The sequence below is a fragment of the Eriocheir sinensis genome, chromosome 3, assembly GCF_024679095.1.
Source record: "Eriocheir sinensis breed Jianghai 21 chromosome 3, ASM2467909v1, whole genome shotgun sequence".
Lineage (NCBI taxonomy): Eukaryota > Metazoa > Arthropoda > Malacostraca > Decapoda > Varunidae > Eriocheir > Eriocheir sinensis.
In genome coordinates, this window is record NC_066511.1 from 21,239,589 (window position 1) to 21,257,852 (window position 18,264).

The following is an 18,264-nucleotide window of genomic DNA, read 5'->3' on the forward strand; positions in this document are numbered from 1 at the left end:
CCTCCTCCTCCACTTCTTCCCAGTTGCTCTTCATTCTTTTTTCCCTTGCCTCCTTCCGTCCTTCATTTCCCTATCAGTCAGTCGGTGTTGTATTGCTACAGCACCTCACCAAGCCTTCAGGGGGACTTAAAAGGGTGAACATCCAAGGGTGCGAATCAACAACGGCACACTTTTTTGTTCCTTAAGATGTCGTGTGCCGTGTTTGCTTGCTAATACTGCTTTCTCTTTATGAATACGCATACATTGCAGCCACACCTAGAGCAGTGGTTTTAATGGTCTGCACGCGTTCCTTCCAGCAGTGTCCAGTCCTTCGTGGATCACCCAACCAGCTACCCTTCGGTGTCGGCGGCCTCCATCTCCACGGACGCCCTATACGAGACCATGTCCATGACCCAGTCCAACAGCAACCACGTGTACTCGCCGCCCCTCGCTACGTCCCTCGGTAAGCTCTCCCCGCCTGCCTGCCTGCCTCACTCTTCCCCCCAGCACCTCCAGGTCCCCCGTGGGTCACCTCGGCCTGGTAAGTTTGCCTGCTGGGAGGCGCTCGTTCATGGTGATGGGTATGATGGTCCGTTGATCCGGATATGTTGCCTATACCTGCCCTGCGAGACACATTGTAGAGTAAAACGAGAGAGTTAGAGATTTTTTTTTCCATTTTGTTATTCCTCCACGAGAGTCAGACGAGGACTCTAACCTCTCCTACCCTTCTGGTTGGCCTCCTACAGGTAGCGCAGGTGGCCTGACCCCCCTCACACCCATCACTATGCAGGACGTGAAGCCTGTCCTAGCAGCATCCTCAGTCCTTGACACCACCGCCTCCCAGTACCACCAAGGTAAGGACACGGAACGCCTCCACGAGAAAGAAAACTTTGTCGTGGTCATAAGTTACTGGTTGTCTGCCTTCCATTTTAGTTTATAAGGTTGTCCCGGTCAATATTAACAGACATCCATCATGCTCACCCTCATCGTCACCATTACTGGCCATCCATTATTGTCCTAACGGGTTACGGGGTTCCTGGAATCATCCTGTGGCGGGGCTAACACGTCATCACCCACATCAGCTCACATGGGAACATCACACACCCTGGCTGTGGAGACTCACCCAGAATCAACCAAAACCACCGCTGCGTCAATACCGTAAATGCTACCTTCTCCCGCCGACACGTGCACGGCAGCGCTGCACTCTGCCATCCCTGCCCAGCGACAGCCGGCGACCTCCCCGACCAGGCAATCCCATTAAAGATCTTGAGGACAGAGCAAAGTCCTGGCCACCGGGATGGGGGGAATTACCTCCCCCAGAATGAGAACCCCGGCCAACTTTGCCCATAAACTCGGGAGAATCGCTACCCACAAGTCCGTCTTCCAGAGTGTAAACTCAGCAAGTTGGCAGAGAGAAGACGGTTGTTTGACTTAAGGTTTGGCCGCCGAGTCCCGAGATAGTTCATGATTTGTTCTGTTTTATATAAATTAATTCTTTCCAGATTAAATTTAACCCGATAAATGAGATCGTCTCGACTATTACATATTTACTGAGATAGATTCACTAGTAAAGGCACTGTCTGCTCCTCCCTTCGCCACAAAGGGAGGAGCAAGGCATCGCCACAGCCATCCCTTGAAGCCCTTCCGAGCCACCTCTCCAATAAGGCTCATAATGAGTTTACCCGAAACGGAGTAACGCCCTAAACGGTATCTAAACGCGGGGCGGGGAAGGGGAGAAAGCCGCGGCCAACTGTGGATTCGATTATCGCAGGAAACAGGAAGGCACTTGTCATATCTTCCATAATTCCTTCTTCCTTTTACCCTCTCCTCTTCGTCTTTCATTCACTTTTTTTGTATTTTTTCTCCTATCCTTCCATTTCCTCACTTTCTCTCTCTCAAGACGTCACAGAGTCGGCAGCCATTTTGGGGAAGACCTTTTTCCCTCATCGTGTGGTTTTTACAGCCTCTCTCACGAACTTCGGCGACCGTTCCCCTTCCTCCGTCTCCTCCGAGGTCGCTAAGTTATAAAGTTTATTGATTTTTCCCCGTCTACCTTTTCTTCCATCCACGGAGATCCACGGACGTGTAAAAAGGAGTGACTCAGGGGAGGGGTACGATATCTTGGGCCCCGAGAAAGGAAGGAAGGAAGGAAGGAAAAGCGGGGAAGTGTACGGACGGGAGAGGGGAAAGGAGTGTATAGTAACTCATCTTACGTCCGCCAGCGATGGCCAGGACAATGGTGGATTTTACAGTGTTGGAGTCCCGTATTCAGCCATGGCATTTTATCGCTTTTCCTCTGCCGTGAAAAGCGAGGCTCTAGGGATAACTCTGATTTACCGACCCAAGACTCCGGCACGCGGCTCAGACCGTGTGTGTCAGACGGCGGAGATAAAGCCTGTACATTCCGGCTCCTTTGCCTGGCCCAGTCGACACCAGAATCCGGGGTTAAGGCGAGTTCAAAGTAACATGAGGCTTCTTGAAAGAGTCGCTAAAGGAGTTACAGCGTTGATCTTAAAGCAGAATAGATTGGAAGTCGTAAATTTATCCTTCCTCATTTTCCTCATAGTCCTTTCCCAGTCGACATCAGAATCCGGGGTTAAGGCGAGTTCAAAGTAACATGAGGCTTCTTGAAAGAGTCGCTAAAGGAGTTACAGCGTTGATCTTAAAGCAGAATAGATTGGAAGTCGTTAAGTGATCCTTCCTCATTTTCTCATAGTTCTTCTCCAGTCGACACCAGAATCCAAGGTTAAGGCGAGTTCGAAGTAATATGAGGTTTCTTGAAAGACCTGTTAAATTAGTGTAAAAGCAGAATATATTAGAAGTCGTAAACTGATCCTTCTTCATTTGAGTTCTTTTTCCGACCTTGTATAATCTTCGCGTAGGCTTGAGTTGAAAGCGTATGTGATTCCTGTTCCCCATTCTCTCATATTCACGCCGATCGTCTTAATCCATGTTGTTATCAGCACATTTAAGACATCCATTCACTCATCCATCGCAGGCCAGGTTGTTCATGTTAGAGTTACTGGTTATTAATGAGTCACCCCAAAACACCACCTCATCCGCAGCACTAACCATTTAACAACGCATCAGGCATCACCATCATCATCATCATCAACCCTCACTGCACACATTACGTGATACTTAACTGGTGATATCTTACTCGGAACACACACACACACACACACACACACACACACACGTATATGTTCACCCAAAGCACAAACCAAGCATCAAAACACGAAAACACACACACACACACACACACACACACACACACACACACACACACACACACACACACACACACACACACCACCCTGGACCATCAGACTAATGCCCACGGGGTCCCCTGAAGAGAGGTGTTTTGGTGACCATTAACTCTGACTCGCTAAACTTGGCGCCACCCAGACCTTCGAGTGGCACCCTCCTCCTCCTCCTCCTCCTCCTCCTCCTCCTCCTCCTCCTCCTCCTCTGCATGCCTCTCGTTCTTCAGCCACCAACAAGTGCATGAGTGAGAATGTTTCCAGTTCCCCCTCGCATGCCGCAAGCCGCACGCCGCATGACCCACTAACACACGGAGGACGGACGCAGCCCCGAGAATATTTTGTTGTTGTTGTTGTTGTGTTGTTGTTGTTGTTGCTGTGATTGTCATGAATAAACAGACTTCCTTTATAACGAGGATGGTGTCTGTTTAGGTGTGTGTGTGTGTGTGTGTGTGTGTGTGTGTGTGTGTGTGTGTGTGTGTGTGTGTGTGTGTGTGTGCAGAAAGTAATAGTGTGGAATTATGGGGGTAGTGTTTGTGTTTGAAATGGAGACTTTTTTTTGTGTGTGTGCGTGGAACTGGAGGGGAGGTTGTGAGTGTGTGTGTAGAGAGAGAGAGAGAGAGAGAGAGAGAGAGAGAGAGAGAGAGGGAAAGTGTGTGTGTGTGTGTGTGTGTGTGTGTGTGTGTGTGTGTGTGTGTGTGTGTGTGTGTGTGTGAGCAAAATGACAGCACCCGTATCTGCGCACCTCCTACAGTGTTTGCACCTTGCACTTCCAGTAGACAGTTTGAGGCAAGATGCAGCTCTCTAGATCGTTAAGTGTTATTAGTTTGATGTGACTGTTCCTCTGCAATGCCTTGGCTGGCGGGGCTCTGGGTGCTGCGGCTCAGGCCATGAAAGTCTACGGAGTGGGTAACCCTCTGTTGACATACACGAGGCTCTGGGCACAGCACCTCAAGACCCTCCCAGCCAACTTCTATAGATCAGTAGAAGAAGCATTGCGTAGCTGAGCCAAATTTAGTGTCTCCTCCCTCATGTGCCGTGTGTGGTAAGGAAGTGATCAAGACACATTCACAGGGTCTGACAACGTAAAGACTTAGACCAGAACTTAAAGGCGTTACTCTGAGCGAACCTAAACCTGCGTTAATTATTTCTTGATGACAAAGTGCAGGTGACGGAGCACGAGTACATCTATCTTTTATTTTTCCATTGCCTGCAATTAGCCACTCAGGACTAGACACCCAGACTTTGCTGTTCCCTGGGCAATACTCTAAAACTCAAGTGCTTAAAGACCTTTGTTTATGGATCTTGAGGATACCTTTGGAACCGGGCTTAAAGACGCCTTCAAAGTCTAATTTTCTTAACCACACGGCACATGACTTATCGGCGGCTCCGTCACAAATGAAGCCGAGTGTGCCGGGTACCTGACGGGTCGTTGGCCTTGAGGTGTACAAACACATTACGGCGATTTGAGGCGGAGCATGACGAGTAAGAGCTGAGAGGAGAGTAGTAGTTTGTGTGTGGGTGTAGAGGAGCGTGTGTGTGATGATAGCACGTTGTTGTCTGCACGTCAGGAGGGACCGTCTACACGCCCCTCAGCACCCCTCAGCCCACCTCCAACGCCGGCTACACCAGCACTCTGGCCCACGCCCACTACACGGACCAGCACACGCCCGCCTCACCCCCCAACCACTGCACCCCTAACGACAGCGTGGCGCCCCTAGACAACCTGGTGGTGGCGCCCTGCTCCTCACCACTCAAGGCTGACACGCCCTGCACCACCGCCCTCACGGTCCTCCAGCCGGCCTCCCACGCCCACGCCGCCACACACCACGCACATGTATCCTCACATGCGCACGCCCCTTCACATGTGCATACAACAACGCACGCCCATGTTCCAATGCACGCCCACGTGGGGGCCACACCGCCTGACACAGCCTATACCTCCCTCCCGCCCATCACCCACTACTCAGGTAAGTTTGACAGACGGCAGCCTCGTGCCCACACGCCGCCCACTTTGCATGCTACAACCTATACCACGCCTGTGTTGATGGCATGTGCAGATCTAGCACGCATCATTGTCTGACCCTATAGCCACGTAGTCTCCGTGCCCTCTAGGAACGGCCCGTGTGACTGGCGCTCCCACCAGCACCGCTCACCTCCATCCTTCCCTCCAGAGTCTTTTGGGAGTTGACTCAAGACTTTGTATTCCTAAAACTTATCTTTTTAGATTTTACGAGAGTCTGAGGAAAATGACGATACTGACTGACCCAGTACTGCGACGGTGAACTCACGACGGATTGACAGACACACTCAGCCTCCCCACCTCAGGACCATCAACCAAGACTCACGCACACACACACACACACACACACACACACACACACACACACACACACACACACACACACAATGTCAGACTTATATTTTATATATATATATATATATATATATATATATATATATATATATATATATATATATATATATATATATATATATATATATATGTCAATAAATCCGTCAGGAGCTTTCATTCTTCCTCACCATACACTTAGTTTTTGCATTTTATCCACAACATCACCATCTAGTATGAAACCCTACCACTGATTGTTATTATTGCCGCAAGTGACTTCACTCAGGTGGCAGGCGCTCTGAAAGCCTAGGAAAGTATTGTCCCAGTCTATAAAGGTACCGTGAAGGCCCGCCTACAGAACTCACGTAATGCTAAGCATCATTTGTCCCTGACTGTTTTAATTCAAGTAAAATGTGTAACTGAATTCCCTCATGGCTTCTGGGGCTGAACATGACCTATGGCTGTGTGTTGCAGGTACGGCCAGCATAGGAGCCAGCATGACGGACTACACGTACTCGTCGCCATACACCCAGTACACGTCCACCTACCCTGCCTACGGGTACGGCACCGGAGGGCTTCTCAGTAAGTAACTGTGAGTATGAATGTTCCTTATTCCTTGGTTCCCTGTGTTGCGGTTTTGGTTTGTCTCGAAGGAGCGTCCTGGAGCCCTCCTGTCCTGCTGCGCTCCAACGATGCTCCTCACCCTAACCCCTGCATCTGTCTATACTGCCCTGCCATCTTAGTGTCTCTTTATATTGTTTATGCCTAAGGGGGGTGAGGGAGGGTGTCGGTATCTACACAGCCACTGGGTTCAAATCCACTGCAGACAGGAGGGGGTGGTTAAGAGTTGAAAAGTGAAAGACCACGGCAAGGCTGAAGGTGGAAAGCAAGCCTGTATTCGCAACATTAGTGAGAGATTTATGGGCTTTGAAGGAATGTCATGACGGTTAAATCCTGTCCTTATTGGCGCAGACCTTGCACTTCAACCTCATCCTCCTAGCAAATAGGGAGGAGAGCCCTTAAAGTCTGGGGCGGGGAAGAGGACTCGCATAAGTAACTGGCGGAGTATTTAGGGAACTTTCGGCTGGTGTGCAGGGTGACGCGCCTTGTGGTGATGGACTCCCGTTGATGATAACTGTCCCCCCTCCAATCCCTCTTGTTTTGCTACACTTTTATTTTCTTCAACCACCAGATCTTATTTTATCGGATCTTATGCTGAGATCTTATCTTTATCTTATGCTGCACCCTTACTTAATGGCTCCGTTTTGTTCTCGTTTAATCATTTATTTTCTAATGCACATCATTCTGGCCTTATTATTGCATGTCTCTTTGTCCTGCCGAGTGGCTGCTGAGTGTCTTTTATATGCTAAGTTAGAATTTGATACAGCTATCCAAAACTCACAAGACTTTTAATCACATTGTGATGAATTTGATTTGGTTTCGCATTTGATGTCTTCAGAATAATATGGGCCTGCTAATTGTTTTGTTGACCCTGCTTTACTGACCCTCCTAACCGTCCTCCTGTTCCTCTCCCTCAGACATGGGTAACTACGGCGTCTCCAGCAACGGTGGTAACAACGGCGGCGGTGGTGCCGTCAGCAACAACCCCAACAATGTCACCAATAACCCGAACAGCAGCAGCAACAACAATAACAACAGCAACAATAATAACAACAACAACCACAACAACAATGGCAACAGCACGGCGGCTCGTCTCCGGATGCTGCAGTCCAGCCTGGGCTCCCCGGCGTGCCTCAGACAGGACCGCTGCACGTAGCGCCCTCGAGCCCCGCCACCACCACCGCCGCAAGTGTCAGTTGAATGAGTAGCCCTCTGAGCTGCTCCTAGACGACTGTAATTACAACACATCTTGGTAATAAACTCCTGTGCAATGAGTGTTCTGCACGCCTGCTCCGAGCGAGAGTCCGCAAGACTGCTGCGTGAGGAGCACGGAGCCGCACACGCGTCACGCCGCCGTCGGGCACGAGACCAATGCTAGTGTAGCTGAGTGCGTGTTGCAGCAGCACGGACCGATCTCTATAGCTAGGATACCAAAGAACTATCACCACCACCACTCTCAAGTCACGAGCTTGCTTGAGTCAGGACCCTCCTGCCTGTGGGCCTCCCCTCGTCAGGCGCACCCCGCGGAGACAACCTCATCACTCCCAGGCATTTTGGACTGTACATAGCACCTCGATCCCTCCCAGCGTGCGTCTGAGGGAGGGGCGACAGCGGGTGGGACAACCTGACTCCCCCCCACACACACACCTTTTCACTCTGGGCGCGGGAAGCCTTCCTCCTGTAATAGGATGACAGTGGCACCTCCCGTCGCCGGTCACTTCCTCTCTCGGGTCTCGGTATTTTTTATTGGGGTTTGTCGCTGTCCAGGACCTACATCTACTGACTCGTGTTTTTGACGTTGATCAAAAACTCTTAAAATCCCTGTAACGTTAAGTTATATTTTTTCAACAGAGGCGCCTGTAAAATGGTTATTTGATTACCTCTCCATATATCATATATAAATATATATAGAATCTATATAAAGCACACAAATACCTCTCACGCTGTCAGCAGAGGCTAAGAACAATAGAATACAGTAGAAGAATATTTTTTGTTGGGTGCGCATGTGTGTGTGTCGGCCTGAGCTCCGCCCCTCTCTTACCTCTGAAGGCTGTTTACCAAAGAGGCGTAGTGTGGCTCCTGCCTCCCTGCCTGTTTGTACAAGGCGAAGTTTAGTCAGGTGGACCTCTGTCGCGAGGTTACTCTATGTTGGTCTTATTGTAGGAGACCGTTTTGTACAGACCAGTTTTAAAAAACAGAAAGGATGATAGGCTGAACTATGTATTACTAATAAAAGACCTATTTATAATGTCTGACGGAATACTGAACTAGGTAGGTCGTAGCATTAAGGAAAGAGTAGGCAGTAAGGATTCCCATTTTTTGTACGCTAGTTATTTTTTTATTTATTTCGCCCGTGTTCCCTCGGTTACAGTGTACAGTATTACCCGTAGCGTAAGTGCCCGCACGGCCCACCAGCCCACACAGTGCCCGCGGCGCGCCTCGCCTCGCCCCGCCCCGCCCCGCACGCCGCCCCTAGACCTCGCGGCCAAGAGTCACCCCTCACGGGTCAGTCCTCGCCTGTTCGTCAGGATTACTAGTTATACACGTGATTCAGGCAAAAATATGATCGTAAAAACTCGTGTATTGATATGTACCTAAGCATTTTAATATGGCTACATAAACTAGTCTCACTTGGTCGAAAGCCGGGGCAGCTGTTGGTCTGCTCTTCAAGGCGTATCATTCATACTCCCCTCGCGGGCCTCAAGAGCCGCACCCGCCCGGTACGTATTATTACGTTACTTGGTCCTCCGTAAGTACAGCACACTCCCGAGGTCCCCATTCTCAGTATTCTCCGTAGGGCGCTCGATGCAGCACTCGGGTCGGCCCCAGGAGCTTTGCATATCATTGTTTCGGAGTCGCAGGCTGTTGGGTGTGGTATAAAGCTTCTTGTTTTTTTTTACACTTGGAGTTTGTAGTTGTCTCTTGCGCCTCCTTTGCATTGTTCTTGTATAGGTAAATTATTATCATTACTATTATTACTATATATTTTATTTTGGTTTGTGCACATCAGCGTGTAAAGTCACTGTTACTCCATTTTTTTTCTTATTTTATGTCGCTTTTGCATTGCCCTTTATGATTTGTGTCTACAAATTATTGTTTTTCACGCCAGCCTGTGTACCAGCGGCCCGTAGCACAGTAACGTGCAATTGTAAGTTGACTATTGGTTGTCAGTTTCTGTAACAGCTTGTCAGAGTAACAGCGGAACTATGACAAACTGAGAGTGTCTTCCAGCACTATGTATGTACAGCAGACTGTTTGTATTTCAACTGATGCTGTTTTAGTCAGACACGTTGAACCTACATATTGATGTATGCAGCAGCGGCAGCAGCAGCAGCAGCAGCAGTAGGTAGCTCTAGAAATAAAACAACGCTGTTTATAGTAAAATTTTGATCTTATTCCCCCTGCAAGCGTGGAACTGAAGGGCTCTGGATCAGGACAACACCCTTGGGATGCGTGAAATGTTCATTATAATCCTTTTCAACTAAGATGTCGAATGTTGTATCTTCGTGACAACGAAAAAGGGTTGTCGTATATTGCCCCTGCTCCGAGACGGAGAAGCCTCTGCCTATCCATCCTGGGGCAGGGCCAGTATATGGAAACGATATTTTGGTTAAAATAAAGGTAAAACATCCAACACCTGAGAAACTGAATGAAATGGAAAGGAAAATCCTCCTCTGGAAAGTCCACAACGAAAAACTATGGACGTAGGATATTTATTACTCAAGCACACAATGGCTATAAAACTTGAGTTTTTCCACAAAAGAATAACAAGTTAATGCACTACTCCCGCCCGTCGCAGGACCAACGGGTCGCCAGGGCTGGGCAGGTCGGGCACATCATCACGGAGCACAGTCGGTCCTGCCGCCTCGGCAACACGTCTGACCCCAAGTAAAGCTGCGTGTTCCCTCCAGCGTGTCGCCGCTCGCCGCCCATAGACTTCCACTTAGGAGAAAGAAAAAAGAAAAACCGTTCCAGTGAAACGAAGATTCGATAAGATGCTTCCGCCTCCCGCCGTAAGACAACAAGGGAAGGATGGAGGAGGGAGGAAGAGAGATGGCCAGCGAGACGGAGCCAAAGTGACCAAAACAAAGCAACACTGGCACCTCCTCTCGTTATTACCATCATTGTCCACGGTATCGAACAGGCCCCTTCCTGATTGGTTGACCGGTAACTCGGCCGACCAATAGCAGCGCCCGCTTCCGGCTTATGTCTTCAAGGCGGCACTCTCAGAAGCACTGTAGATTTTGAACGATTTACGCCGGACCAACATGGAGACTTTCTTCTTAAACTGTCTCCTAACTCTTTTACCAGGAAAGTGTGTCCAGCTTAGAACACTGAAAACGCTCGTGGATTCATAGAGTAAAACTGCTAATGAGTCCCTGATATCAAATAATAACGAGTGTGTTTTAGAATTTCATAATCTAGTCTGTTAATAAGTCTACGAGGAAACTATGCCCTGCAAAGTCAAAGCGGCCTCAGCAGCTGGCCCAGGGCTGTGTTATCTCAAGGTGCAAGAAAACATGTTATTCCTACGAGAAGAAAGTAAAATAGGATACATGCATGTGTTTACGTTATATAGTAGAGACGTATATAGATCCAGGAAAAAAAAAACATGAATGGAAATCACAAAATAACTAAGAGGAAAACTTTCTTGGTAAAACGTATGAATTTAAAGCAGTCTCCCATTTGATATCTCCGAGTCCCTATGGCATTATCATCCCTCTGGCGGCGGGTTCCCTTCACCTCGGCTGCTCAAGTACCAGAGTCGCTTGGCACATCCCTCTCTCGCACCTCCATAAGATCGATGTGAACGGGGAGACTCATTGCCAAAGTCTGCCTGGGAGAGGGACCCTTGAGCCAGCATGACACGCCCCTCCCTTCCCTCTTCCCTCACCTTTCCTTCTTTTAGAAGCTCCTCAAAGAACGCGGAAAATCTATTATATGGCCTGATGGGAAACAGGACGGTACAGAGGAAAGGTTCAAGGTTGAGGTAAGTATCGCCAGCGAGGTACTGAAGGAGAGCGAGGGAAGGCAGGAGCGGCGCGTCCACTCCGGCCAGAGACATGGACCGAGTGCCAAGGCTGCGGCGTGAAGGGCCATGGTGCTTGGTTGCCGACGGAGGTTCTGGCACTGCCGCTGCTGCCGCCTCCACACCATGCAGCAGTAGTAACAGCACCACCACCGCCACCACTATCACCACAACTACAGCTGCGCACACTATTATACTACCGAGAGATTACTGCCTACTACTACTACCACCACCACTGTCACCACGATTGCCACCACCACTACCACCACCCCCATACACCACCGTCACCATACCCACCACAATCACCACCATAACTACAGCTGCGCACACTAACATATTACTAAAAAATAACTACCTACTACCATTAACCACCACTATCACTACCATTAACATCACCTCTTTCACAACCGTCACCGTCACCATCCCAGCCACCAACACCAACACTATTATCAACACCGCCGAGCACCACCAACGGATAACCCACACCACCAACACCCCTGACGCTGGTTATGAACACCATCACCACCACAATCCTCGTCGGCCAACAGTTCATCCTTCCTGCCTCCTCGGCCACCAAGGACAAAAACGGAACACTCCCTGTCCACTTCCTCCCCCATAAAGTTACGCTGCCCCCCTACACTCCCTGTCCACTTCCATTTCCCCTCCTAAAGCCACGCCGTCTTCCCTATACATACACACAATACAGGCCGCACAGACTCCGCCATCCCCAACTTCCCCCGATCAATTTACTTCCTATTTTCCGGATGACAATATAATGGAAAAAACTGGAGTAGGGATAAAAAAAGTGGTTAAGTTAATCGCATCGTAAAAAAAAGACGTAAACAACATAAATAACCCGCGCCAGTCTGTCCTTGTGTAGTCAGTATGAAGCCCTGCAAAAGTAATGACTGGAAGGAAAACTACAACAGAATGCCCATCACGGGAGAGCAAGATTAACAGCATCACGGAATAAAACGTCAACAGAGCACAAGGGTCGCACGTCACGCACCACAACAAGCAATTATCGTTCTCGTCACCGCCTCGAGAAAGGAAAACACAACAGAACGGTTATGATAGAGGAAGAGTAACAGCATCACGGGATAAAACTTCAACATGGCACAGCGATCGCACGCCACGCACCACAGCAAGCAATTATCCTTCTCATCACCGCCTCGTCGTCACAACTCACGCGATGTTTAGACAAATGGATAACCTCACCGATCAATCACCCCATCTTACAGCGAGCTTTTTTTTGTTTTGTTTTCTTTTTTTTCCCTTAAACTTAAACTGTAAGGAAAAAAAAAGCATCGCCTGTCCGCAGTGTTGTAATCGTATAGACGCAGTGGTGGGGTTTTTTTTTATAGTTTCCTTTTTTTTTGGGTGCCCTTATGCTGTATCCTTTGCTGTAAAAAAAAAAAATAGCGCAATACCTCACGGCTACATTGTTCACATCTAGCCCGTGGAAATTATGGTATCGTCATCATCGTTTTCTATACCTCGACGCGTGACGCAACAGTTATCGTCGCCAAGGATACACCATAAAAAAAATAAAAAAAAAGTCTACGGAGACAAGAGGAAAGCGAAACTGGGAGAAGAGTTTTTGACCACTAACGGAACTCGATCTTGCCCGCACAACGTTTTCTTTGCCATATCATGAAGAAACAGAGTATTATTTAAGACTTAATGGCCAGAAATAATAATGTCCCCAATATCTGTATGTGGGTAAGACAAACATCTCAGCAAGAAATGTGGAAAAAAAAATGAGAGTTTTTGACCACTAACTGAACTCGATCTTGCCCGCACGACGTTTTCTTTGCCATATCATGAAGAAACAGAGAATTATTGAAGACTTAATGGCCAGAAATAATAATGTCCCCAATATCTGTATGTGGGTAAGACAAACATCTAAGCAAGAAATGTGGAAAAAAAAGTGTTTTTGACCACTAACTGACTGACTAACTTCTTCCCTCACACCCATTTTCTATGTAACACTTCTTCCCTCACACCCATTTTCTATGTAACACTTCCTCCCCACACCCATTTTCTATGTAACACTTCCTCCCCCACACCCATTTTCTATGTAACACTTCCTCCCCCACACCCATTTTCTATGTAACACTTCCTCCCCCACACCCATTTTCTATGTAACACTTCCTCCCCCACACCCATTTTCTATGTAACACTTCTTCCCCCACACCCATTTTCTATGTAACACTTCCTCCCCCACACCCATTTTCTATGTAACACTTCTTCCCCCACACCCATTTTCTATGTAACACTTCTTCCCCCACACCCATTTTCTATGTAACACTTCTTCCCCCACACCCATTTTCTATGTAACACTTCCTCCCCCACACCCATTTTCTATGTAACACTTCCTCCCCCACACCCATTTTCTATGTAACACTTCCTCCCCCACACCCATTTTCTATGTAACACTTCCTCCCCCACACCCATTTTCTATGTAACACTTCTTCCCCCACACCCATTTTCTATTTAACACTTCCTCCCCACACCCATTTTCTATGTAACACTTCCTCCCCCACACCCATTTTCTATGTAACACTTCCTCCCCCACACCCATTTTCTATGTAACACTTCTTCCCCCACACCCATTTTCTATGTAACACTTCCTCCCCCACACCCATTTTCTATGTAACACTTCCTCCCCACACCCATTTTTTTTTATAAGACATTTCTTTCCCTTGTATTTAACTTAAGTGTTGAACAGATGCATCGGAAACGGAATGGTAATAAGGCCCGGTTTAGAGTAATTAATGATATAAGTAGTTTCAAGCGGTAATCTCGGTATATGGCTAAGCTTTACTCTATTAGACTAATCAATCAATCAGTCAGTTAATTAGTTAAGCAATCAACATTGACGCCTAACACCATAATTACTACCATCATTGTCTTCGCCCTTATCTTCGCTATCATCCTGTTCTCTTCCCTCGAGATTGTCGTTTTCATGATCATCGCAACCATTACCATCTTCATTGTCGTCATCTAAATCACCATTATAAGAATTACATCACTGTTCTCAATGTACTTCAACATTATCAGAATCATTATCCCTCACCTACTCCTCCTCGTCCTCGTCCTCCTCGTCCTCGTCCTCGTCCTCCTCTCCCTCCTCCTCCTCCTCCTTCTCCCTCTCCTTCTCCCTCTCCTCCTCTTCCTCCTCCTCCTCGTCACCATCACCATCACTCCTCATCAGCATCAATCACAGCGTTTTCTGCAGGAAAAATTAATCTGCCAACTTCCCCAACTTGTCTCTGTCTGCGGTTCGTCAAAATAATTCGGATCACCCTGCTAATTTCTTCCCCGCTGTTGATCCCGTTTTCTATCCTGGTTCGCGATATAACAGGACTGACCCCGATGGTTTTCTCGGTATCAGCCAGAGTAGCCTAGCCCTAGCTTTTTTATATTTACGATGGTAAGTATTCTACAACTTCTTGTCGTTGCCGCGTACTTAACCTTTCTCCTTCCCTTTCATACCTTTGGCACCACTCTGATCATCTTTACGTATATAACACATTGCTTTGTTGCTATTAATTTCCTTGAATAATGGCCTGGAGGATCAACAGACGATACAAAATTATCAATATGTTACCCTTCAATTAATTAATCAGTAAATATCTTGACCAGGTGAAAACAAGCATGGAAAGGTTATGTCGTTTAATTACATAATTAACCATTTTTTACTCAATTTTACGTAACACAACCAATATATCCATGTGATTACTTTTTTTAAGTGCCCAGCTTTCACTTTACTTTTGCATATCTTCTACTGCCACTGAATCTTGCATAAAAATTGTCTTGGTTGTTCACAGAAGTTATGATCAACTTTTTTCTTGCTCTATGAACACCTGGTCTATCATAACTCAACCTATGACATACGTGACCTTGTTAACGATTACACGCTATCAATGCCAGTTCGCAACAGTGTTCAACTGCGTGTACAGTTGTTCGATAACTTTTTTTTTATACAGAGTATGTTTTCATTAAGATATTTGTTGTAAATCTTTACTGAAATAATAATCATGCGCAGTGACGTCTATCGAGGCTGATGACACAGAAAAGGTTTGTATTTCCCCGGCTTTAATATTAGTTCAAAATAAAATCTGCACATTCCCTCGCGTGCTGCATTCAACGCTGGCCAGTTGGTCTTACTGGCCAGCTCACTTTTGTAGATTACTGGAATGTCAAGGCCTCTTCAAGAGTAAGGTTGTGCTAACGACAGACTCATCTAAACGACGCTTTTACATAATAAACAAGGGTATAAGGAGATTCAAAGACGCCAGACAACTTATGCATTGCTTGTTTGCTTGCTGCACCATGATTTTTAATTCAGATCACCTCATCAAATTAATCGTCATACACTTATTTCTTTATTCCTCAAGAAGCGGAATGTAAGTGGCTTTCAAAGAACCCTGAACGCTTACAATCGCATTCATTCATATAATTTAAATTAGTTACGATACGAAATATTTTCTTCTGCATCCAAGGATTCCCAAGCTCCCTACAACACACTATGATGACTGGTAGTTCAAAACAATTACATAAAGTACAAAATGCTAACAATACTCTGAAGAACATTAGAAAACAACAACAGGAAGACGATGATAAATTTCGCAGGTAAACTAACCACCTGTCCGGTCCAGCAGAGAGCTATCACAAAGATGCAAAAGAAAAGGTGAGGTTGTGAGGGGCGAAAAAGAAACGAAAGGTGGACTCACTCACCTCACCTGTTGATCCTGATGAAGACACGGTCTGCGGGAATCTGCTACATTCTTCAGTCCAAACCGTTCAGAGAGGCGCACACTTACAAAAACAAACACAAATAGACAGAGACGTCTAGTGCAGCCCGGCGTGATACAAACAGTCATGACCCGAACACCTTCAGTGACTTCCACAGATTATCTAGGATCCTCTTTATGCAAAATGTCCTTCGATCCACATGGCTGAAAAAGAATGGAAAAACTACTATTACCTACAATACATTCTCTCTCTCTCTCTCTCTCTCTCTCTCTCTCTCTCTCTCTCTCTCTCTCTCTCTCTCTCTCTCTCTCGTAATATCATCCCCCCAGTTTATTCTAAATCCGTATATTTTACCCAAGATTTCCCGCAAATTTACACATTTTTTTACTTTTTTCCATAACTGACACTTTTTTTGATTATTTTAAGTATATTTCTTGTCAGGTTGAAAATATCGAATTCTTATAAAATCCCGATTTCAGAGTTGGAAATGGAAGATGCATTACCCTAAAATACCCAAAAGTTTCCCTAATAATTGTCCGATTATCCTACTTTAAGGCGTGAATTACCCAAAAGTGGAAGCCCTGGAGTTATTGCGCCATGTGGCTCAACTGGTGCTGTGTCTGCCCACAACGGACAAGAACAAACCTGCATGATTTTTTTAGTGGACTTGTGTTAGTGGAGGAGTAACTACACTTAGCGGAAGCTAATTGATCCGCTACCTGTTTTCAAAGTTAGCGAAAACGCTAAACAGCTAACAAAAAAGTTAGCTTCCCTAATCAGCAGTTAGCGGATTAGCGAAACCGTGCCCACCACTGGTCGCGGTGTGTGTGGATGTGAACTGTTAATTCACAAAGCTCCGTCACCAGAGCTCCAAAGTTCATTCGGGAAGGGAACTGGCTGGGGATCGCTAGTTCTGTCCATAGTAAATTACACACACACACACACACACACACACAACTTCGTAGTGCAGTGGTAATACGCTTGCCTCACAACTGAGACGTCCTCAGCTCTATTCCCCAGCGATCTGGAGACGGATGGGCAGTCTCCTTCAATTCGTGCCCCCTGTCCATCCAACAGAGAATGATTACCGGGTGTCAGTCGGGGGTTGAGTCCCACCTCCCGGGTGCGTATAACTGAGGTTTTAGCCCTACCCAAAGATCCATCACTTGTGAGCTCCGAGCTCATTGGAACTCATTAGGGAGGCTACTGGCGTGCGATCGCGAGTTTATAGCGTGGTCAGATCATGATGAACTACACCGAGAGATGCTGCCCCCGTAACACCGACATGCTCCGCTCAAAACCCACATCGTCCCTCTCTTAAACGATACAGACCCACCAGTTCCCATCCGCCCTCCTCTTTTGTTTTCAAGTGGTATGAAGTGCGGGGAGGGAGGGGCGTATCCAACTTCTTACTTGTGAACACGGGAGTGAGGCAGAGCTATGTCCTTTCCCCATCACTTTTTCTACACTTCCGTGAACTATAAACAAAAGTCATAATGGAGAATTTCTTGGCAAAACCAAAATCACCGGCCTTGTTTTTGCTGATGATGCAATAATCCGCGAGTGGAGGCTCCGAATCAGCCGAGAAAATGGTCCGAATCTGATCAAGTACGCAAACAGCCAGAGCGACGAGTTTATGTACACCACAGCACCAATGACTCCTTCCTTAGCTCGCCTCTACAGCCACGCCGAGGCTAACACTCAAACACCGCCTGCCCGGCATCCATCCACACCAAGGATTCTATAGTTTAAGGAGAGGTGATCCAATGGTAAGGCTCTAACGCCGCTCGTGGCGCCATCTATCGGCAGTCAACCAAATCAACCGAGCAAATACTCACTACATAATAAATATTTCTAACGAAAATTATTTATAATGCCTCAACACTTCACACACATTAAATAAAGGTTATGTATATCTGTGACATGTGCAACAAACAAACAGACAAACGAGGAAACAGTCCATGCCGGCGAGAGAACACAACGGCTTGGATTCAAAATGGAGACAAACCTGCACCTCCTCTTAACTCATTATTCGTCACACACCGTCACGTCACACACTCCTGGCACTCCTTGACCGTCACCACTTACCCCGTGACGCCTCTGTAGTCCTCGGAAGGTGTGGATATCTTTCGTTTGGTCAGAACTTGAACTCTTGGCCTGCACCGTCACCCCCCCCCCCCAACACACACACACGTACACAACCCTCGTCTCCATGACTGACTGGCGGCGGCGCATGCGCAGACCTCCCTCCTTACGCC

At 47.2% G+C, this 18,264-nt stretch overlaps 1 protein-coding gene and 1 long non-coding RNA gene across 14 annotated transcripts in view; one reads left to right on the plus strand and one right to left on the minus strand.

The window, feature by feature from the left end:
• LOC127006282 (paired box protein Pax-5-like) overlaps positions 1-9,600 on the plus strand; it is a 191,659-nt gene extending 182,059 nt beyond the window's left edge. For 7 of the 13 annotated variants that reach the window (XM_050876004.1, XM_050875997.1, XM_050876016.1 and 4 more), the window contains 5 exons: positions 297-442; positions 726-833; positions 4,814-5,212; positions 6,070-6,177; positions 7,134-9,600. In XM_050876004.1, coding sequence (XP_050731961.1) covers positions 297-442; positions 726-833; positions 4,814-5,212; positions 6,070-6,177; positions 7,134-7,372 — 1,000 coding nt within the window. In that variant the 3' untranslated portion in view covers positions 7,373-9,600. Of the gene's footprint in view, positions 1-296; positions 443-725; positions 834-4,813; positions 5,213-6,069; positions 6,188-7,133 lie in introns of all 13 variants that reach the window. The other 6 variants (XM_050876009.1, XM_050876060.1, XM_050876071.1 and 3 more) reach the window with 6 other exon arrangements.
• The window catches only part of LOC127006316 (uncharacterized), a 286,097-nt gene extending 267,910 nt beyond the window's left edge, over positions 1-18,187 (minus strand). The window contains exons 1-2 of the long non-coding RNA XR_007759468.1: positions 18,095-18,187; positions 15,994-16,209 (exon numbers count right to left, since the gene is read on the minus strand). This is a non-coding gene — a long non-coding RNA (uncharacterized LOC127006316). The remainder of the gene's footprint in view (positions 1-15,993; positions 16,210-18,094) is intronic.
• Between the last annotated feature and the right edge of the window lie 77 nt (positions 18,188-18,264).